We start from the raw sequence: 24,215 nt of genomic DNA on the forward strand, positions 1-24,215 counted from the left end.
TGCGATTGTTCTCCAGTTAGTAATTCTTAGAATTTTGGAAACCTCTTCCACACAGTCAAGCGATCAGATCTTAGGTTTACCTTTAACTCTAGTTCCCATTGTTTGTAATTGAAGATCGTCCTATCGTTGAGCCAAAAACAAGATCTGCCATTCGTCGAAGTGACGGATTCGTGTTTCTTGCGTGATTCAGGGATTATGCCAAAATCTTATTTCTTGATTAGAATGACATTAAAATATTTATTGTCTAGATTATCCAATTGAAATAGAAATTTAATACGTACATGGGGTCTTAACCAAATGACATTTTTATCTTTTGACTTCTGGCTATGGTATAAAGTTGTTGCAGACGGTGGGAAATCATTATCTACGAATAAACCTTCATCATCTGAAACATTTCCTATAGATGCGGAATCTCTTGCTGTGGGATACATCATGTCGCTTACGATAGCTATGCTTGCACCCTGATTAAAAAGAGAAAAATGGAGAAATCGTTACGTATATATTAATGAAATAACAAATATAATTAAATTATTTGTCCCATTGAGGACTGATCATAAGAGACGGCTCCTTGAAGTCAAGCATCACTGGCAGCGGTCAGTGAACAGGTGGATGACCATTTTGATCAGTCTGCGTAGGAACTGAGGGTGCTTGGTGTATGTCCTCGTTAAACAGTTCTACCGTAAAGTATTCGACTTCACACGCATGTCGTCGGGCTAACAAAGCCCCCCCCCCCTGCAGAGGATCAAAATTGTGATGGCATGTCTTCGGATCATTCTCAGGTATGTTTCCCAAACCGACGCCAATAGCCCATTGTGCAGTTTTATAAAACAGCTGTGCATTGTGCAAGAATTGTATTGGCATAATTTTCTCTGAAAAAATTAATAGAAAATCAGAAATACCGCACTTTATGTCGTAAACTGTGATTGGGTGGCGGCTATGTATTTTACATGTATCGAAAGACACTGTCAAATAAATTAATTATTCATCATTACTTTATTTGTGAAAATGAAATAAAGTGGAACAAAAACATATTTAGAATTATCCCTCCCCGTCTCCACCTTTTCGATAGTTGAGTTCAGTCAGAAGAGGAAGGGTCTCTTAATTATTTTATTTCCATCTTTCAAAATAACGTTTAAATAAAAAAGGCATTTTTGTAATGTTTTACTATTATTTGGCAACTTTTTTTAACACATAGTTTCATTAGCATTCAGTTAAATAGAAATTCAGTTAAAACTATGTAGAGATCTAAAAAATTATTTATTAATAATAGAACATTTTTATAATTTTCTTAAATTAATATAAGAGCCATTTTTTTTATATCCTGCGTATCGAAAAATTGAACAACTCCAAAATCACGTCATAAAGATATCCTTCTGATTTCATTAAATGAATTAAAGAGGATATAATTGTATATCATGCTCCTCACGTTATGGATGGTGTTTCCTACACTAGAGAGCGTTGCAGGCCCCCCTTTATCCAAAGAATATACTTAGGGAACTTTTTGTATTCTTAGCTTTACCGCCTAAGTTTTCGGATTACTGTATCCGACTTACAGGAGTTGGACGAAATTATGGAACATATTTATGCTAACACATTTTTTGATATTTCTCAAAAACTATTTAGAGAATAATTTTAGAAGTGTTTAGGTTATGCGATTTCTAGTAGTTACCAATGAAGTTTAAAGCTTTTAGATTTTTGAGGGACCGGCAAAAAAATTACAAGCTGAAAATAGTGATTTTTTTGCTAAAAAATATAACACCCTTTGCTAAAAATTATAACAATAAATCCGTAACTTGTAACAATTATTTTGGTTATTAAATGCAATAATTTCAGAAAATTTCGTAAACCAAGCTTAAATATTTATGGAGATATGGACATTTTTATGAAAACTAATTTTTTTTTTGCTAAAAGTTTAACAATATTTTATTAAATTAAGCAAAATTTTTAGAGCAATTTAAAATTAATTAGAAAATTTTTGTTTCAAAATTTGAAATTTTTTTTTTTGAAAACTGTGCAATGTATTAGTAATTTAAGTAGTTCTTTTACACTGCGTATGAGCACGAAAAATTCAAATTTTTCTTTTCTCAATTTTGTAGTGAATTGTATTTGACAACTAATAAAAAAAGTCCATAAGCCAATCTTAAAAATCATATCTAAAAATTTGTAAGCAATTTTCTAAGTAGTTTTCGTACTTTTTAAGAGAAAGCTCGAAGTGATAAGGGGTTTCCACAAATTTCTTTTGCACTATTAAGCACAATTTATTAAAAATTATACTGGTATTGTTGGGTATCATCCCCCACGAAAAAATCTTTTTTTTTTCGCCTGTTTTCTTTTCTTTTACAATGATATTTCGGTATATAAACGTTTATTGTTAGGTGCTATCATTTATTACTTAATTTTGTCTTATAATACAAAATAATATTTGTAGAAAACCCCTTATCATTTAAAGCTTTCTTTTAAAAAATACAAAAACAAACTTAAAAAATTGCCTGAAACTTTTTTAATTTTTAAGATATTCAAATGGGACTTTTTTCTTTAGTTGCCAAACACGATTTATTACAGAATTAAGAAAAGAAAAATTAAATTTTTTCCAGCGCATGTGTAGTATCAAGGAACTACTTATATATTGAGCAGTTTTCAAAATTTTTTTTTCAAATTTTAAAGCAAAAATTTTGTAATTAATTTTAAATTGCTCTAAAAAATTTTGTTTGATTTTATTGAATATTTTTTAAGTTATAGCAAAAAGCGCAAGACAATTTTTTTACATAAAAATGTCCATATTTCCATAAATATTTAATCTAGGCTTACAAAATGTAGCGTAACTATTTCATATAATATCCAAGATAATTGTTATAAGTTACAAATTTATTGCTACATATTTTTTGGTATAGAGTGTTCAAAAACTCTATTTTCCGTTATTAATTTATTGTCGGTCCCTCAAACCTCTAAGAGCTCAAAACTTCATTGATATGTATGAGAAATTGCATGATTTAAACACTTCTGAAGTTATAAAAATGATTCGTTAAGTATTTCTTGAGAAATATGAAAAATGTATTTGTATAAAACTGTTTCCATTATTTTGTCCACCTCTGCATTTTGAGACCATTTGGTTCAATGTGTTGTTAAGAAGGAAAAGACAAGTTTAATAATCATATTATACATAAATTATGAAGCGATAATAGACATGTGGTTTGAGAGGTAATAAAAACTTATATTAATATTAGAATAAAAGTTATTATAATACTGTTATTATTTTGTTAACAATATACTAATTTAAATCAAAATGATAATTTGCGAGCTAAACTTTGTCTCGTTACTTTAACTAAAGACTAACACTAACGTATGCATGGTTTACTGCATTAAAAAAAATAGTATTTAAATAGTCATAAATAAGTCTAAAAGACCCAAATCAGGAGTGCCATAAAAACGACTTCTTTCTAAATATAACAACCATGTTGCTTTTTTTTTAAATAACATATCTATAAATAACTAAAACAAATTTTCTCATCAAACTCACATAAATTATTTCAGAACATTAATATAGTATGAAATGCAGCAGATTTGAGCTCGGAAATTATATTATTTCTTTCTTTTATTTGAAATAAAATTATGTGTTTGAAAATATCGCCTCTCCCAATAAGCTTTAGTAAGCAGCTGTAAACTTTCTAACAGGAAGTTGTAAGATTAAGGAGCTGGAGATTTGTTTTTGTTTACATTTGTATTGAAAACATAGTACTTGTTGTTGATCTATAAACATAGGGAGAGAAAAACGTGCCATCCGAATAAAGATTGAATGGATATTCATATAATTTGATGATAATGAATTCGAAACTCTGCATTGATGCTTTGCAGAGTTGGCCAAAAATGTAATCGATTACATTTTTTGATTACAGTAATCAATTACTTGTAATCATGATTACAATTTTCAAAAATTTTGATTACAGCTGTAATCATGATTACAATATTGATTACAGTAATCAATTACTTGTAATCGTGATTACAAAGTTTGATTACAGCTGTAATCATGATTACATAGTCGATTACAGTAATCAATTACTTGTAATCATGATTACAATTTTCAAAAAATTTTGATTACAGCTGTAATCATGATTACAATTTTGATTACAGTAATCAATTACTTGTAATCATGATTAGAAGTAATTGCGATTACAAGTAATCACAACAAAAACGATTACAAGTAATTATGATTACAAGTAATCAAAATATATGATTACATGTAATTTGATTACATGTAATTATGATTACATGTAATCTAATTACACGATTACAAGACTATTGTATTCTTATAAATGATTATATTTTACAGTAGATAGTAGAATGTATTTTATAATGATACATTTTGCACGCATTAACATGTACTGCATTTTGTACGCATTTGTATACTTACAAATGAATGTAACTGAAATGTATGTACATATGATTTTATCTAGTGCATATGTTCAGACATTTTAGTATCACACACATGTGCATACACTTATATTGTAGGTATAAAATATATGTACGTATGTATATAGAAAATAATTACGTATGTATGTGCAAACAATGTAGGCATGTACATTTATACACAATGAATATATGCATTTTATGCAAATATTTGTGTATGTAAAATGTATATCTATGTTCATGTACGCATGTATGTACAAGTACTTGTGTTTGTACGAACATACATACATTGTCTGTACAATGTATGTCCCATGCATGTATGTGCAATTTATTTATGAACAGTACAATATATGTATGCATGTACAATATAGGTATATCTGTAGGATGTACAATATATGTATGTGTACATGTACATGATATGCATGTCCAGTGTATTTATGTACATGTACATAATATGTTCATGCTCAATGTAAGTATCCAAATATGCATAATACATTTGTGAACTATTGTACGTACATTGGGCGTATTCATATTTCACATATATTCATACAGGCATTCGACATGCATAACGTACGTACATACACACATTTGAGATGCATATATTGTACAGATGTATATACATATAGCGTACAGATGTATATACATATAGCGTACAGATGTATATTCATATAATGTACATATGATGAAATGAACATATAATGTTCATATAATGTACATATGTGTGTACATATACAGTACGTATGTGCATAAATATATTGGGCATAATTCTTTCGTACAAATTTTACATGTGTACATGCATGCTATCCCTATCTATGCATATGGTGCAATGTATATATGTACAATGAATGTATCCACACATGTACAATACACGTATGTTCCATGTATGCATATCCATATGTACTATATATGCACGTACAATACATGAATGTATGTACATACATTGTACATGCGTACATACATTACACGTATACATATGTACATTACATTTATGTCTAAATATGTGTACAATGCAATAAATAAAATGCATGTAAGTTAACTTTTAATGACTCAAGCAAGTTAAATGACAAAATCAAACGATATTTAAATTTAGTTTTCAGCTTTAATTGTTCTATATCATTTTGAAATTCTCTGAATAAAAAATTATTTTCAGGTATTTTCATGAAATGTTTGACAATACAGATTTATTTTTTTTATAACATGATGCATGATTCATAGAAATTTTTTAAATGGTAAGAAAAACGGTAAATTTTATGTGTTGAATTAATATTTAGAAATTCCAAGTAAAATTATCGTTTGCTATCTAAAAAATATGAGGTCGAGTTTCATATACCTTAGAATAATTTTAAAACAAATTTTAATAACTTTACTCATATAAATTTTTTTAATGTATGCACAATGTATGTGTATATTGTAATTACATATATTTAAATGTACGCACGTATTTGTACATTACTTGTAATTATGTACATGTATACGTTGTATGCACATGCATACATTGTGCATATAACTATTTTTTTGTACATCCATGCATTACATGCGCATAAGTATTAACAAAGTATGTAGTTATACAAGTACATACGTAAGTTGTACATAAGTACATACTTTGCGTGCACATATATCGATGTACATATAAATATGCATGTATACATGTACGCATTTTATTTACGCAACTATGTGCATATATTGTACCTTTAAATAACATTTTTACATATTGTACGCACATACGTACAATTTTATATACAAACGTACATTGTATATACGTGCTATTATCGTAAATTTATACAATATATGCACTTAAGTACATAAAAGCATGCAAACGCATAAACATTATTTTCATATACGTTCATACATACATTGTCTATGTATACAAAGATACAAAACATTGCCTTTTTGTACAAACTAACATACATGCGTACATGTATCATAAATGCATAATTATATGTACTAAGCATATGCGCATTGCATTAAGTATATTACAATATAATTATGAATATTGTACGTACAAACAACGTTTGTGCATACATTGTATGTATAGGAATCGCAAATTGTACGTTCATGCGTGCGTACATTCTATGTACATAAAAATATGTAAACACATGAATGCTTACATAAAAAATTTGACTATAGTATACAATCGTAATAACTTGTAATCGTATAGTTTGATTACAAGTAATCACAATTACATGTAATCAAATTACATGTAATCATGATTACATGTAATCATATATTTTGATTACTTGTAATCATAATTACTTGTAATCGTTTTTGTTGTGATTACTTGTAATCGCAATTACTTGTAATCACGATTACAAGTAATTGATTACTTGTAATCGTGATTACAAGTAATTGATTACTGTAATCAAAATTGTAATCATGATTACAGCTGTAATCAAAATTTTTTGAAAGTTGTAATCACGATTACAAGTAATTGATTACTTGTAATTGTGATTACAAGTAATTGATTACATAGCTGTAATTATCTGTAATCAATTACAGTTGTAATCGATTACTGTAATCAACGGCCAACTCTGATGCTTTGTATTGAGGTATTCTTACATATTTTACAGAAGGAAAAAAATTAAGTATTAGTTTTAAGGTTAAGTACAGATATCTTAATAAAATAACATGTAGTCATTTTATTGGATTCTAACCTGTATAACCCAGAGGTTATGGTTGACTGACAGACAAATTTGAACATTTAAAAAAAGGCCGTATAGTTACTACGTGCAATATATTCGTCGTGGAAAAAATGTAGACCCAACAAAAAACAATCCGTGGGGAATTAGGTTATAATTCAAATGTGGGTGATTCTCACGAAATATGACAATTGACAGTCTTTTGCTCCAAGATCTAATACTAAACTACTTAACGAACTTTTTCTTAAAAATTAACTAATGGCATTGTTGTTAGCATTTTAAAATGACTTAGAACTAGCATTGACTGTTTTGTATAGTTGAAAAATTTAATTGAATATCAAAATGTCATTTTCCTGGTATGACACAAACAATGTTTCCAATTATAACTAGCATCAAAACTTCCCATACATTTTTCAATCTGTAATTTTTTTTTTTAATCTCATCCATTGTAAGCATTTCTAGAATATATGCAGATGGTATTATTTCCAAAAATTTTGTTGAAAATAATTTTTTCTGTCAATAATTTGTTTGTCACATAAAAATCAGTCATTTTCCTAGCGACTTTTTTTAAGTAATTTATAACCAAAATAGATAGCTCCAGCAATCAATATCTTAGGTTAAGAGATTGATTAGAATACCATCCTATCAGAACATGTCTAATTGCACGAATCAAGAATCAACTTTCTGAGTCAAAATGCATTTCAAAAAATTTTACAAGGTGAGTGGGTTTTTATGTTGTCATTTTCCTGACTTCTTGAAATCATTAATAACATAAACTATTTACATTTACCTTAGTTATTTCAAGAAATTCTGATGTTTTGTGCGGAAAGTAAATGTCTTAGGCCGAAATGTTAAATTAAAGTAATGTTAAATGCTGTAAAATGGCAAATTGTCATTATCCTGGCTTATAAATTCCGGGACATTAACACAGTTATCAGAAATTTTTTTAAACACTATAATGTAAAGAGGGAAAGCAAACATTAACCTAATACCCAGTTTATGAAAGATTGTAATATGCTCATATGTAATTAAAGTTATTTACTTATTTAATGATTGATTATTATACACAATTTTATTCTGTACTTTTTAACAACAAAAACATATTTGATTCTTTTCTACAGTGGATAAAAGAATTAATTTATACAATTCATGGTTCATCTAACGCAAGGGCTTAAAGTTATTTTTTTCTTTCAAAACACAGTTGTTAAAATATAAAGGATAAATTAAGAACATCACTGTACAATTTAATTCTGTCTTAATCTTTAAATCTGCTTGGGTGTATAAATTAACGAATGTAATAAAGTTGTAAAATTAAATGATTTGAAATATTTTAAATTTAGATAACATTATAAAAAAATTTCCGATCTAAATTATTATAAAATTAATTTTAATGTAAATTTTTAAAAAATTAATTAAAAATTTCTAAGATTATCATTTTTAGTGTAGGAGAAGTTTTTGAAGTTGTTCATAAAGATGTTAAAGTTAACTTATTATTCGTGCTGACAAACAGATTGCTAATCACTTTAAGTGTTCCGGGAAAAAAGACTGTGTGAAAATTTCTAAGAATATCACAAATTCAAAAATGTCTGCTCCTTACACAATATATTCCAGACATTTTGCTTCTTCTGAAAACTTCAAGATTAATGAAATTTTACAAACTTTTTTTGTTTTCTTTGTCTTAAGTGTTTCTTTGCAAATTAAAGTGTAGTAAAATTAAAAACTATCTCGTTGTGCGTGTTACTCTCTCACTTTCATTATGCTTAACTAATTTGTTAAAATTGTTCACAATAATTATTTTTGGAATTTATTTAGACAGAAAGTCAAAATTAACTTCTCAACTTAGTTTTTTTTGAGTTTCTTAAGTTGAGTTACTATTAGCTTAAAATGACTGTTTTCTTAGCTAATATGTCATTTTCCTGGCATTCAAAATTTGGTGAATTTCTATTTTATTATTTTTTTTTTCTTGAGAAAATGTCAATAAACTACACTACTGTCTGCAAGATATTAATAAATGTAACTAAATAAATTTACAAAGAAAATTTAGATTATTTTGAAGAAAATTTTTTTCTCCAAATTGTCATGTCTCCAAAGAATCACCCATATGTATTTGCGTGTAGATTTAACAATATATTATTTATTTTCATTACGTGTTTTTACTGTGCTTTTTTAGTGGTCACTTGATGTTAATGTTTTTAAAGCGTAATCATGCATTTTTAAAAAACCCTGATACAAAAATCTTTTTCAAGCTTGTCATTTATAATTAATGGAGAGATTGCGTTTCATCTGATCGTTAGTTGCCGTGTAACCAAATTATACACAATAATCAAAATTTACACATTAATTGAACTAAAATAATGTTTTATTCTAATTGTATGAATTTAGATTAAAAATTTGTATTAAAAATTTACAGAAAACAAGTTCATTATTTTTCTATAGCGAAGCTTTTGTTTTAGTATTATTCAAAAAAAATCCACACTAAAAAGCTGTAAGTAATATCAATCATAAAGGAGATTCAATGCATTCATTATTATTTTCTTTATCTTTCTTTTTTTTCTTTCCTTCATTTATTGTTATTTTTTTCCCCTTTGATTTTTAGTTTGTCGCGAAATAAAACTAAATAAAAAAATTCTTTTTAGGAAATGTTGTTTTGCATTATGTATGCTGTAAAGAATTGTTATAACTAAACAATAACTAAAATGTATTTGATTGCATTCAGCAATAGTTACAATATTATACCAAAAAGTCGATAACTACCACTGGTAGTTTTTTTACACAAAATATTAATAAATAAAGATGGATAAGCAGAAACGGTTTCGAGATAAAATTTTACAATACATTTTAAATTGCTATTTTATTTTAATATTGACAATGGTTCGCGTACTGAAAGTACTAAATCTAAAAACACATTCATTTTTGATTGAAACAGTGCATGAATTTTTTATCAAATGTTTTTCTTACTAAAGAGCTATTGATTATTTTGATATTCTTATAAATTATTCTCAGTTCAATGAAAAGCTGGTTTTGAACAGAACACATAAATAAAAATCTTTGTACGCACCTGCTTTACTCTTGCTTTAATTGTAAGGGGTTGGAAGATTGTCATACTGTTAAGGGAAAAACAGACATTTAATCAGATTTATCAATAAAGCTACCAGAGATGTCCATTAAGAACTGACGGCAATAATATCTTTATAAATTTATAAATAATTTCCTTTTATTATGAACTAATTATATGAATTTACTATTTTTTCTAATTTAAACATATGAAAATTTTATTTTATAAATCAAGACAATTAAGATTACAAAGCATTTTACTTAATTTTTGAGTAATTTGCTTTTATTATTGCAAGTATGAATTAATGAAATGTTTTTACAAATTTGACCGCTTTTACTTTGTAGTTTAGATAAACAAAAAAACTAAAAATAGAAATGTTATTTTGTAAATCAACATAATTTAGATTAGAAAATACACTGTAAAAAAATCCTTTTCAAATTACGATCTAAAATACCGGCACTTAGGGCTCATCATCCGTAAAATTCATTTTACTGTACAATATTATACCGTAATTTTTGTAATCAAAGCAATATTTATTTAATTAGAGTGGTTCAGAGATTTTACAGTACTTATTGCTGTAAAAATTACGGTGCATCAGATTTATCCTCGGTAGCATGTTCAAGTAAAAATAGATTTTGTGGCAAAAAATGCCGGTACTTTTGTACCGGAATTTTTTACAGTGTAATTCGCATTATTTTTGTGTAATTTTCTTTTATTATTGCAAGTATGAATTGATTAAATTCATGTATTAATTTGACTACTTTTTCTTTGCAATTTAAATGAAGGAATATAATAATAAATAAAATAAATATGTTATCAAGATAATTTAAGTAAAAGAATTAAATAATTTATCTTGAGTAATTCACTTTTATTCTTGCAAGTCTTAAATGACTGAATGCTTTTACTAATATGACCGTCTTTTTTGTAACTTTGCTTTAAAAAATGAAACTAAAAAAATATGCAAAATAAAAAGATGAAATAAAATTGTTATCTTTTAAATCAATACAATTTAGTTAATAAGGTAATTAATTTTCCAGTAATTTGCTGTTACTTTTTAAGTATATATTGAAAAAAAAAATTTGTTTTTATTTTCCTCCTTTAGAAAATGAAAATAAAATAAAATTGTTATCCAACATTCTAAGAAAATTAAGAATGAAAATGTGATTTACCTTGTTTTGAGCAATTTATCTTTATTATTCACTGATTTCACCGCTTTTTCTTCGTAGTTTTAATTAAAAAAATGAAATTTTTAAAAACAAATTGTTATATCTTATAAATTAAGGCAATTTTACAGTTTTAAGTACATGTACTAACATTTTATAATTTTTAATTGCAATCGAAAATTTTTGCTTACTTTTTGCGATAAATTAAAATCCAAACAAATTTTTGATTAACGGCAAGCGTTTAAAAAATTTATTGAACTCGACGTTATCGTTTATCGAATTATCGTTTTAAAGTTTTAAACAAATAGCAATTTTTATGATGTTTATTTTATGCCTGTTATTTATTTAATTATTGTTACACAGATTTTAAAAGATATTTAAATGATTACTTTATAATCTCAACAAACTAATTTTTAGCGAAGGAATGTAATAGTTTTTTCTTAAAACTTAAGGATTGTCCACATAAAATATTTCTCGTTTAATGATTTCTTCTTTGTTAAAGAACATGAGAAGAAAATGTTTAGTAGACTGGAAAGTAATCAGATCATAACCTCAATCTCAGTTTGTGATAGACACTTGGGACAAATCCTAACTTAGAATTATGAATTATCTTTTTTATTGAATGCTGGCACCTTTCGCTAAATGATCCTGCAAGGTTTAATATATTTTTACTCTTAACTTTCATAAAATTATTAAAAATAATCGAATATTAATATTTAAACTGATTAACTGAAAATTTGACTTCACCAATTTTATATTATAGTTTTGAATATCTGTTTCACTATTAAATAAATAACAATATACCTACAAAATTAATTCCAATTTTTCTTGGATGAAATATTTTGTTTTATTTTATAACTGTCGTTGAACAGCTGATCCAGTTTTGGGTTTACGACTACTAATGTTCAACTCCGTAGCCTTATAGTTTTGAACCCAATCCAGAAGACAAGGGAACTCCTGGATCAAGTGTTGGGAGAAATGTGCCTTCGTGGAGGACTTTTTGATGAAGCTAATCCGCATTCACGTTACATGGAAGGGAAAACCACGAAAACCTCCCACGGTTTGCCTGACGGCAAGGGGACTCTAACCAATTATCCATCTACCACTGAGGATATTTTACGCCAGCACTGTGTTCGGAGCAAGCTGGGTGCGGAATTCGTATCGACCAGCTTCGCTGGGATTCGAACCCGCTTCACCTCATTTGAAAGCGAATGCTCTATCTCCTGAGCCATCACGGCTCTCTTGGATGAAATTGTATTTCGCTAAAAGTCCCGCAGTGGGATGGTAAAGACACGGTTCCTAGTGAAACACCGAAATCAAGCCTCACTGGCTGTGGTCAGAGTGCGGGTGAGTGACCTCTTTGATTAGCTTGCGTGGACCTAGGGTGCGCGGTATTGTTCCTCTTTAAATTGTTCTACCGTGAAGTGCTCGACATCGCGCGCAAGTCGTCGGGCTAGTAATGTAAGGAAGCTGTCCCCTCTTCAGAGGATCAAAATTGTGATGGCATGTCATCAGATCATCCTCAAGGATGTTTCACAGATCGTCGCCACTGTGCAGCTCTAGTGCGATATAATTAAAGTACCCACCTACCTACCACATTTTGATTAAAACGTATTTAAAATAATTGACAGTGTTTGGAGTCAATTTTATTTACATTTCCTTTTTCTTTAAAAAATGGAGTAAATTAACACAGCTTATAAATATTGATAGAAAAGAATACAAATTATACTTAATCAAAAAAAAAAAAAAAATACTTCATTCAAGAAATTCAAAATGAAAAAAGCTTTATGTAGAATAAAAAGTTTCTTCTGTTGAGGGGGCAATATTTTCTTTCTTTGCAGTGTACCAAAGTTAATCTTTTCACTTTTATTTGATAATCATTGAAAAATGTTTAAAACTTTTTTTTATTTTCTTATGAAGTGTGTATTGCCATTGAAGTGTCAGTATCAACAATTAAAAAAAAAGAAAAAAAAGAAAAGAAACAAGACAGTAATGCTGACATGATATCTCTTGGCAAAATTATCTAAAACATTAAAGAACTGCAAATTAACGTTCGAATAAAGAAAAAAAAATTTGAAAAAGGAATGAACCGGGAAAAAGGCGCTTATTAAAAAAATACATAAAAAAGTAATAGGTCGCTTGAAGCACAAAATCAGACCAAATTTTTTTTAAAAATAAAGCTGATATACCCGATGAAGTTTCACCTGAATTGTTTTCCTGCAATTAGAAAAAAGTAAGGTCAAAATTAGCTGAATTATGTCAAATTTACCATGTTTCTGCTCTATGAGAACTTCATAAAGCTCGAAAATTCAAGCCAAAGCGTTTTGGTATTGATTTTGGTAAAATGAGCAATAAAATATGATTTTATAATGTCTGATAAAATATGGTATATTGTGGTAAAATTTGTAATTTTATCCTGATACCTTAGAGCATAGCATAAAAACTGTTTATTCAGTTACATTTATTTTCCAGTTATGTGTTTTTTACTAAATGTGTGGTAATAAGAACTATAATTTTACCGTTACCATCTGAACGAAAAAATTTCCAAATCAATGGTTTAAATATCGTGTATTTTGGTTTTTATTACCAGAATTATGTTTTTTTAACCAGAAATGTCATAACCGTACAGTATTTAACAATAATTTTTTTTCTCTGTATGGTAAATAGACATCCAGGGTAAAAAAAATGAATGAACTAGTAAAATGAAAAGAAAAAAAACTCTTATTACCGAAAGTCTCTCTTATGTTTTTCTCCATTTTCTTTGAATCCTTGTGAAACACGAAGTAAAAAATCTGGGAACTTTAAGAGCCATAAATAAATATTTAACCAAGGAAAAGAACCGCTCTTGAAATCTAACAAATCAAAATTGAGGAAGGCGGACTGAAAATTTCAAACTCTTTTTAACTGCCGTAAGTAACACGAAGTTGAAGTTTATTAAAAACACCTTCAAGTTTCATCGAGTCATCAGATTGAATTTATGCTTTCCACCCCATCTTCCTCAATAGAGATTCGACACATTTCTTCAGCTTTTTGTTCCTCGCTTGAATTAGCCACTCCTAATGTCTTAATGTGTAGATCTTTTTTTACCGAAGCTTTGACTAAGATTGTAAAAATAAATTGAAAATGTATACAATTCGATGCTGAACTCAATGCATTTGGATGACAGTTAAGCATATTTGTTTCAGACCTACCTTTTTGAACTCAAACACTTTTTCTTCCAAAATACATACTTCAGACAAAAAATTAGGGAACTACACCAAATTCAAGGGAATTTTTGAAGAAAACCGCAAATCATAAAGGCATGGGAATCTCTGGTTTTAATAAGACTTTGATGATAATAATATTTTGTAATTGATGCTATAATCGACGTATTTTGTATCTTGATTTTCAATTCTGATTAAATCCTGATGAATATAAATAAAATTATTGAAAAGATTGTATTAATAGGCTGAAAATAAATCAATTTTTTCTACTAATCAGAAGTATTTATAAAAAAATATTTTTTTAATTCAGTTTTGTTTTACAAAGCTTAAAATCACTCAAATTGTAATAAGGTGAGAGAACAATGTGCCGAAAGCATCAGTGTTTGGCATCTTTTTATTTATTTTATTATTATTATCCAGCTTGGCACCCTTCGCATTTTCAGAATGATACCCAACAGTCCCTTGGCACTTCACAAAATACAAAATCGAGTCGTATTAAAATTCAAAGTAATGCTAAAATTAAGTTAATCAGCCTACCTCATTCGTACACCGCCTCCTGGTGAGTAATATCGTCCCCATAACGAACCCATCAGTTTCAACGGACATCCCTAGTACACATATTATCACAATGATCTAATTAAAATTAAAGCATTCAATTCTTGATTGAAATAAATTATTTGAAATTATATCACGTTATTAAAGTTTATGAAGTTCACGTCATTAATTTGAAATTATATCACGTTATTAAGTTTGGTATAACTTTGTAAAATACATTTTTAATAACTCAAAATTTGTATATTGGTTGGAATTGATGCATTGAAAAAAACACTTTTTTTTTTTGGCGAATTTAATAAAAAGAATATAAAAACATCCAGAACTATGAGTTTTTAAGCGAGACTTAATCCTCTTATCGGTTATGATGATAAACAGAGTTTCTAAAATCTGAAATAATCATCGGAAAATGTATAGCGGTAAGTTTTCGAGCCCTCTGATGCAAAGTCTGCATTGTGAAACGTTGTGGTTCACTTTCGAATCTATTAGTACCTAGCGTCCCTTTAAACAAACAATTTTTTTTCAAAAAAAAAGAGAAAAAAAAGATAAAGAAAGGAAAAAGTGTTTTCGACAGATTATGATTATTGATTATGATTATGATTATGATGAAAGATTATGATTTATTTTGCAGAAAATAAGATAGCTCTGTTTACCATAATATATTAATAATATGAATATTTATATTTGGTTCTGAACTCAAATCACGCTTTTTTTGGAGCTAAAGTCATAGGTTAACAGAAAGAAATGTGTGCAACCAATTTTTTATAAAGGCTACTTTAAGTATAGAAAAAGTGAGCTTAGGTGAATATGGAGTTTAGAGTGCTGAAAAAAATTCACAATATTAAAATGCAAACAAATTATGAGAGTATTACTTGCGGATGTTCTCATCCAATAATTTGTTTGCATTTTGATATTTTGAAAACATTTTTTCAACGTTTCTAGGTTTACCTGAACTCACTTTTATCTAAATTTTTAATTTATCAATGAGGATGAAACAGAATTTGAGATGAAAAGTTCTCCCGTTTTTCCCATAAGTGGTCTAAACAGAAATATCTGTGTGGAGAGGACGCCATACCACTGGAGAAAACTTTTCAGCGCAAATTCTCTTTCGCCTTCATTACTAATTTAAAACTTTAAAAAAAAGGGAAAAGTGACTACAGGCAAACCCAGAGTAAGCCATGAAGCTCACTTTATACTGTATTGAAATATTTGATAATTGAAATATTCATAAATACGACGCGAGAAAGATTTTATAGGTTTACAAATCTATTGTATTCAGAGATGAAAAGATATGAAATTCAGAAAGCGTCATTTTATATTTTTTAAACGATGAATAAATAGTACGTCGCTAAGGCAACTGGGATTATTACAACTGCTTGTTTTATAGTTAGTTTACCAAACAATATCGTCATGTATAATGTATTTTGTTGTTGATATAACGAGGGAGTAAATGAACGAATAAATAAATTAATTACTTAATAACTTAATGAATTAGACGATAAATAAAAGGAAGGAAATAAATGAGTCGGTAAATGTGCAAATCAGCGAATGAGTGAATCAGATATTAGGGAATATAAGGGGATGTGTGAATGGGTTTGAATCTTTTTAGATTAAAGAAGAAAGTTTGGATTAAAGAAGAAAATCTTTCTGTATATAAATCTATGACATATACTTTAGTCAATGACCGCGATTTTATTTATTTATTATTATTATAATCATTTTAGTTTATCTCATATACACTCATTGCCATAAAAATCAGCGCACCAAGAAAGAGTTTTCAGAATGAAGCGAAATTTTACACACGTAAATTGGTTGGTGTCGTATCCTCTATTGAATCATATTTCATGGTGTGCTTGAATAGTTTTTGTTATTTCTATGGCATTAAAAGAATACAAATCCTCTTCTGTGGGGTAGTTTAAGAGGTGAAGGCCTGCAGCGACTGCAGGGCAGTTAAAAACATGATATGGTGTCAGTTCCACATTAAGACAGTTGCCACAGTTTTGATATTTTCTAGTCTTATCTGTAGAAATTTTCATGTTTTTATGATGTTTTGTTCTTAGTCTGATGAGAGTAGTGGCTGTCTTCCTATCGATGTCAAGATTAGTTATTTGATCGTGGGCTTTGATTTTTAAAGGGGTGAATAGTCTTGACTTTGCAAAAGCATTTGCATCTGCCAACGTGGTTGGGATTGAATTTTGATTTAGATCTCTGGCATTTTTAGCCAAGGAATCAGCTATTTCATTGAACTCTAGGTTCACATGGGCGGGAATCCACTGCAAGAAGCAATTTTTCCGGAGACGCTGAAGTTGTCCAAGTTGTTCTATGATATTCAGGACAAGGCTTGAGGTACCTTTGCTGAGGGCCTGTAAGGCAGACCTGCAGTCGCTGAAGATGGTGATACCACTAAGCTGCTCCGAAGGTTCAAGATTGATGTACGTTTCGATAACCGTAGAAATGGCTATCAATTCTGCTGTAAAATTAGATGCGATTTTTCCAGCACCAGTTGCCAACTCTCGTTTTTGATCATCAGGTAGGAGCAGTACCACTCCCGCACCTCCGTTGGTGAAAGTGGAGTCAGAAGATCCATCAGTAAAAGCCCTGACATGATTGAGGCCAGATAGAGAGTCGATAGTTTTCATCCCAATTTCCTTGAGTTTATTCGCATGATCTTTTCTCGAGCAGGGCTCGATGAGTTCTAGACAGATTGTCGTATTCTCTGGAACAACTCCAATAGCGGGAGTTTCGTTTCTGATAAGAAAGTCTTCGGGTTTAAGGTGCAGTTTTTCTCTGATGGCCCTGTCAAACAGAAGGGGAGATGACCTTTTGAGTCTAGATTTCTTATTCCAGTTTATAATAGTACGATGTGAAATGTGCCCCTCGTCAAGACTATGGGCATTATTTGTAAATTTAACAGTTAACATTTGTCTCATTTCTTCCAGAGGGACCAAACAGCATTCCTCTTGAATTCTTAAGTTGTTTGTTGATGAGACAGCACCAGACATTATTTTTGCAGCTTTTGCTTGTACTTTATCAAGTCTCTCTCTTGAAGTAGAGGAGGAGTGTGACCATACAGGTGTGGCATATTCCATTATTGGTCTTATAAGAGTTGTGTAAGTAGTTTTCAGTGTTTTTGGTGCAGCACCTCATTTTGTGCCACAAAGCCTCCTAAGGATGTTGAGATTTTTTAGTGCTTTATTTGAGCACTCTAGAATGTGGTGGTGAAAACGAAGCTCTTCGTCAAGTATTATACCGAGGTACTTTGGGTTAGAAATCTTTTCTATGGGGGTGTCAAACAATGTGATATTAGGACAAAATGTGTGCCGGTGTTTTCTGTCTGTGCTGAACACGCTGAGTTTAGTCTTGTTAGGACACACGTACGTACGACGTTGATATAATTAGGTGATTGAAAAATTAAAGCAGAAGGATCTTTTATTGGAGGAAAAAATTAAAATATATAGTGGTTTTAGTACCCTCTTGGGAGCACATCTAGCTGAAGGATGTATCGAACATATCTCTGGGCTGTCACCTCACCGTGGGGGATTTCATATAGTATGCGATAGTATCCATTACCATCACGCCAGCTGTAGAAGCGGTGTGTTGTTTTACAGCGTAGGCAGGATTGAGGCGTTCACAGCGGGGCCTCTACATTTGTACATAATGGTCATCACTGCCGAAATTATATCTGGATTCATTAATGAAAACACCCTGGTTCCATTCGGTTGCAGTCCAATTTTTCCGAGAGCGCTGCCAGTTCAAACGAAGTCAACGTTGGGTGTCAATCCTGTCTACGCTGTACAGCAGCACGTCTCTTCTACAGCTAGTGCGATGGTGAAAGGGGTCATCGCATACGAAACACGATAATATGATCCACAGCGCCATGACAACCTTGTGATACGCTCGTGGCATGCTTTTGCCACATGTGCTGCCATTCATTGCAGGACTCTTAGGTGCCAATTTTTCACAAGACAATGCTCGGCCATACACAGCTAGGGTGCCACAGGAATGCCTCCGTCAAATTACAACCAACCCTTCCTTGGCCTACTCGATTCCAAGATTTGTCACCGAACTAGCATATCTGGGACTAATTGGACCGGAAAGTTAGACAGCCTTCAAGTTTGATCGATTTAGCTGTGTTTCTACAGCACCTGTTGAAGGAGATGTCGTAGGACATCATAAGGGCCACAATGACCGACTGTATCGCATCCTGCATTCGGGCTAGATGTACCCCAACTGAGTGCTAAAACATCCATTCATTTGTACTTTTTACTGCAATACATGATATTTTCGCTTTGATTTTATAATCACCTACTTATATCAACATAAGTAAAATTTCGTTTCATTCTTGTATCGCTCTCTAGGTGTGCTAATTTTTACGTCAATGAGTGTATTTAAATTTTCCATTGCTATTAAAAACAAATAAATTGCTATTATCTTAGTAATTAATAAATAATATATAAAATCAATTCGTGTTATTAATTTGTATTCATTCATCATTCATAATTTAATGATAATAAATTGTAATTCATATTTAGTTCTTCCATAATAATTGAAAAGAACTAATTATTTAACTGAACTAAACTATATTAATTTGCATATTTATTTTTAACTGAAAATTATTTCAATTGCATTACTGCTTTCTTGCAGTTTTCCAATAATTTAAAAGTTATACAATTACATTGTTTAATATAAAATTTCAAGAAATAGCTCATTTTAACATGAGCAAATAGAATAAATTTTAATTAAAGTATTTTTTTTCTTCTCAAAATAGGAATTTTTATCTTTTAAAGATATAAGTAGTTATGATTTCCATTATTTTTTCTTATTGATATATGAACTTTATTGTACACTGAGAAAAAAATACTGTCAATACTATTAAAATATGGTAAAATTTATCTCGTTTCTGGCTCTATGGGAACACCAAAAAGCTCGGTAATTTTTACCGAATGGCTTTGGTAATGAGTTAAGTGAAATCAGCAATAAAATGTATGGTAAAGTATAATATAAGATGCAGTTAATTTGGTAAACTTCGGTAATTTTATCATGATACCTTAGCATGGCATAAAAACCATTTATTCGGTTAAATTTACTTATCAGTTTTGTATATCTTACTAAATGTGTGGTAATATGAATTATAATTTTGAAAACCAGAATTTCCGATAAACCGTTCCCATATGAGCCTAAAAATTACTAGGTGAATTTTATAAATATCGTGTAGTTAGGTTTTAAGGTTTTAATAATCCAAATTGTATTTTTTTTACCAGAAAATTACCATCATATAGTACGGTAGTTTTGTTTAGATTATTTTTCTCTGAAGTATAAAGCCACAAAATCAAAATCAAAAATAGGAGCCATAAAAAGTGAGGAATTTCTAATTTTTATCAAAAATGGTAAATGATTTCTCGCTCTAACTATCATTACAGTTTTTGAAAAGTGAGAATAGTGTTAATTATAATTTTTTTAAGTACAAATACTTTGCATCTTTCCCTTTCTGAAACTTTTTAAAAGTAAGAAAAATATTGCCATCACCTTTTTTATTATGTTAAAGAATAGAAGAACTATTTCATATTCGTGAAGAGAAACGTATAAAGTAATAATTTAAATTTTTTTTAAATAAAGGAAATGTCTTTTTTAATTCTAAATTCACGAAGAGAAGTGTTCAATATATTTTTTTTATTTGCTTAAAATATTTTATTATAAAAAAGTTATTTTATTTCAGATTCTTGAAGAGCAATAATCAACGATGTCCAATGTTTTAATTATGCTTACAGTAGCTAACGTAGTGATTAAATCAAGGATGAGTAAGTTAGCTGATTTTCCATTGAATTAGAAAAGTTTTGAGGATATTTACTACAACGGGTTATAACTCGTTTCTTTTGAAGAAATGATAAAGAGTAAGTACAAAAAATAAAAACAGAAATAATGAGACTAGAGTTAAACAATAGGTTTCCAAATAAAGATGAAATTTTTCAATAAGAAAAGAGATGGAATTTTTCAATAAGATTTGGCTCCGTTCCATAATCTCATAAAAATGAGGGAATATTTTACCTAAAACAGAAAAATTGTTTTTGAGTCGTGGCCGGGAAACTCTCCGGATGATTTTCCAAAAGGAAAATTTAATTTATAACCGGTGTTGAACAGCCAATCAAAATCCTGAGTTTACGACTCTGTAGCTATGTAATTTTGAACCCAACCCAGAAGATAAGGGAACTCCTGGATCAAGCATTGGGACAAACTGGCCTTCGTGAAAGACTTTTTTTAAATGAAACTAACCCGCTTTTGCGTTACCTGGAGAGAAAAACCACGAAAATCTGTCACGTTTTGCCGGACGTCAAAGGGATTTTAATTCATGATTCATCTACCACTGAGGATATTTTACGTCAGCACTGTGATCAGTATGATCCGACAGCGGAATTCGTATCAACCAGACACCGCTGGGATTCAAATCTTGGTCATCTCATTGGAAGGTGAACGCTTCTATCTCCTGACCCACTGATTCTCTGAGGGAAAATTTATAAACCCTTCGAATAAAGGATTAAAAGTATTTTAATGAGAATTTACAGGCTATCTACAAACAAAGAATTGCTTAACGAAAAATAACCTAATTTTTTTAATGATTTAAATATGGTATGACTAGTAAATCTGGTTCTGAAATCAAAGAGTGGGCATTTTAAATATTAAACAAGAACAAAATGAATTAAAATTCCCATAAATATAATTTTTTAAAATAAGTGTTTGTTGATCTGAAATATATGCTCGCTACTGTATCAAAAATTATTTTTTATTTGTTTCGACAAATTTAAGAAAGAATTTTGGGTCTGTGGATCCTAACCTTAACGAGGTATACGATGATAAGAAACTTAATTGTGATCTTTATTATGTCAATTATCTTATAAATAATTTTAAAAGTTCTTGAAATTAGCTTTATAATAAAAATAAGCATAATTTACGATTTTTTTAAACTTGCCCATGAATTATAGCAAGCAAATGTCAAACTATATCTTTTACAGGGTACCCCTGTTTATTATTTTTTTTTTTACTTAATTCAATTCAGAACACGTGACTATAGTTTGCGAACATGCTCTCTATTTTTAGTGTACATGGTTTTGCTCGTCCCGAAACTTTTATTTGACTTGTATAATTCTGATAAATAATTTTTATTTTGAAGTATATACAGCGTGTTCTAAAATAAACTGTAGGTTTTAGAAAAATTTTAACAAAAAAATGTTTTTTTTTTCTTTTACTTGCGCATGAATTATTGCGAGCAAAGGTACTTTTCAAACAATTACACGAATTTTACAGGGTTCCCAGAGGTATATATATATATAATATATATATATATATATATATATATATATATATATATATATATATATATATATATATATATATATATATATATGATCATAGTTTGGAAACATCCTCGTATCTCTGTATTTTTTTAAGTATCTACAGTGTGTTCTAAAATAAACTGTAGGTTTTTTACAATTTATGACAAGAAAACGGTTAAGTTTATTCTTATTTTTTTTAATTTTTGAAGAAGGAAAGAAAAAGCAATTATTGGAGCAAATTCATGAGACAGGTCATATATATTTTGTTCCAGAAGCTCATGTTTTTAGACCAAGTATTTCAACAAAATTTAGTAAGATAAAAAGTAGTTAACTTATTAATAATAAAATAAAAAAAATCACATCACAATTTTTTGAGATATGTCATTGAATGAAACCATCAGTCACATATCGTAATCGGAGAATGAGAATTTTAAACATCAAGTTGCGTCGGTAAAGATGGTAAAAGGAACTTATATGTCGAAATTTTTGAATTAAAATCAGGAACTTTTGAAGGAAAAAATCATGCCCTCTCACATGAAGAATTCTCTTGCAAGAACTATTTTTTTTTTAACCTTAACTCTTTTTACTTTTTGAAGACCGAAGGCTTACTTCTGTATACTTTGTATAACATGAAGTTTATTAAAATACACTTGCCATACTTCACACTTGTCAGGATTTTTTTTTATTCAATCATAACTATACTTGCCTGAAAACCAGGTGCTCGCATTTCTTTATCTTGCATATCTTTTCTGAATGTTGGACTTCCTAATCCTGATCCATTGTCAGAATCATCAGATAAAAAAGATCGACGTCGCTGTTGCTGGATTTTTTCCCACTCTTCTAGAGATGCCTGTGAATCAGAATCTCCATCCACACTCGCACCACAGCCCATCGAATGAAAAAAAAATTCTGCAAGATCATAAAAAGATAAGTCAGACAATACTTTAAAAATGTCTATTTTTATTCCTAGAATACACAGCTCGTGAAAAGTTATGGCAATGAGGGATGAAATGAGCTATCAAACATATGCTCGTAAATCGAATAGAGAGAGCCCTGAAATTCATGCCCGCTGAATTGAATTTTGATTTATTTGTGCTTTATAGTTTTGGCAATGAAAAGAAAAAGAGTTATAGCTGTCAGTTTGGTGTTATTAAAAACGGAGTACTTCATGAAAGAACAACGCGTTTTCGCTTTTAGTAATATTTTAAGCTTTTTTAAATCAATGAAATGTTATCAACATAAAAAAGAGTGACAGCTGAGGATTCTGAGTTACAGTGGAACCTCCAGGAAAGACCACCTCTGTGTAGCGACCTCCTCAATTTATTACCACTTTAGGTAGGCACGGAATTTTTTCCATAGATATATACAATAAACAACAATAATAAAACAAATAAATATATTCTAATGTATTCAAAATTTCAAAATATTTGTATGAAACTCTTATTTAGAGAGCTTTCTTTGACGATCTCTGAAAGAGATCAACAGTCAGAGTGCAATAAAAATGATGATACCAATGATTTATCTTTCGAGTTGAAGGTTAAATTGGAAAATTTAGTTATTTTAGAAAAAAAATTTGTATACTTTTAAGTTAAAACTTAAATTGCTTTACAGGGGATTCTAACCCATGATCCGTCTACCACTGAGGATATTTCAATTTAGCATTGTGGTCGGTGCAAGCCGGATGCGGAATTCGTATCGACTGAGATTCGAACCCGGTTCACCTCATTGGAAGGCGAACGCTCTATCCCCTGAGCAATCGAGGCTCAAAAAATTTATATAGTTGTAAAAATTTTTTATTCTGATACTAATAGTTTTACCTAAACTAAATTACGTGGGCCGGGATAGCCTGGTTGGCAGGGCGTTGGACGTACGCT

The 24,215-nt window shown here is 29.6% G+C and overlaps 1 protein-coding gene across 1 annotated transcript in view; it reads right to left on the reverse strand.

The window, feature by feature from the left end:
* Nucleotides 1-24,215, reverse strand: part of LOC107445078 (calpain-A) — a 57,761-nt gene that overhangs the window by 25,430 nt on the left and 8,116 nt on the right. The window contains exons 2-3 of the mRNA XM_016059404.4: nucleotides 23,048-23,250; nucleotides 282-461 (exon numbers count right to left, since the gene is read on the reverse strand). Of these exons, the coding sequence (XP_015914890.2) occupies nucleotides 282-461; nucleotides 23,048-23,233 (366 nt within the window). The 5' untranslated portion in view covers nucleotides 23,234-23,250. The remainder of the gene's footprint in view (nucleotides 1-281; nucleotides 462-23,047; nucleotides 23,251-24,215) is intronic.

The sequence above is a fragment of the Parasteatoda tepidariorum genome, chromosome 11 (genome assembly GCF_982258835.1).
Source record: "Parasteatoda tepidariorum strain Cologne lab strain chromosome 11, Ptep-v5.0, whole genome shotgun sequence".
Taxonomy (NCBI): Eukaryota; Metazoa; Arthropoda; class Arachnida; order Araneae; family Theridiidae; genus Parasteatoda; species Parasteatoda tepidariorum.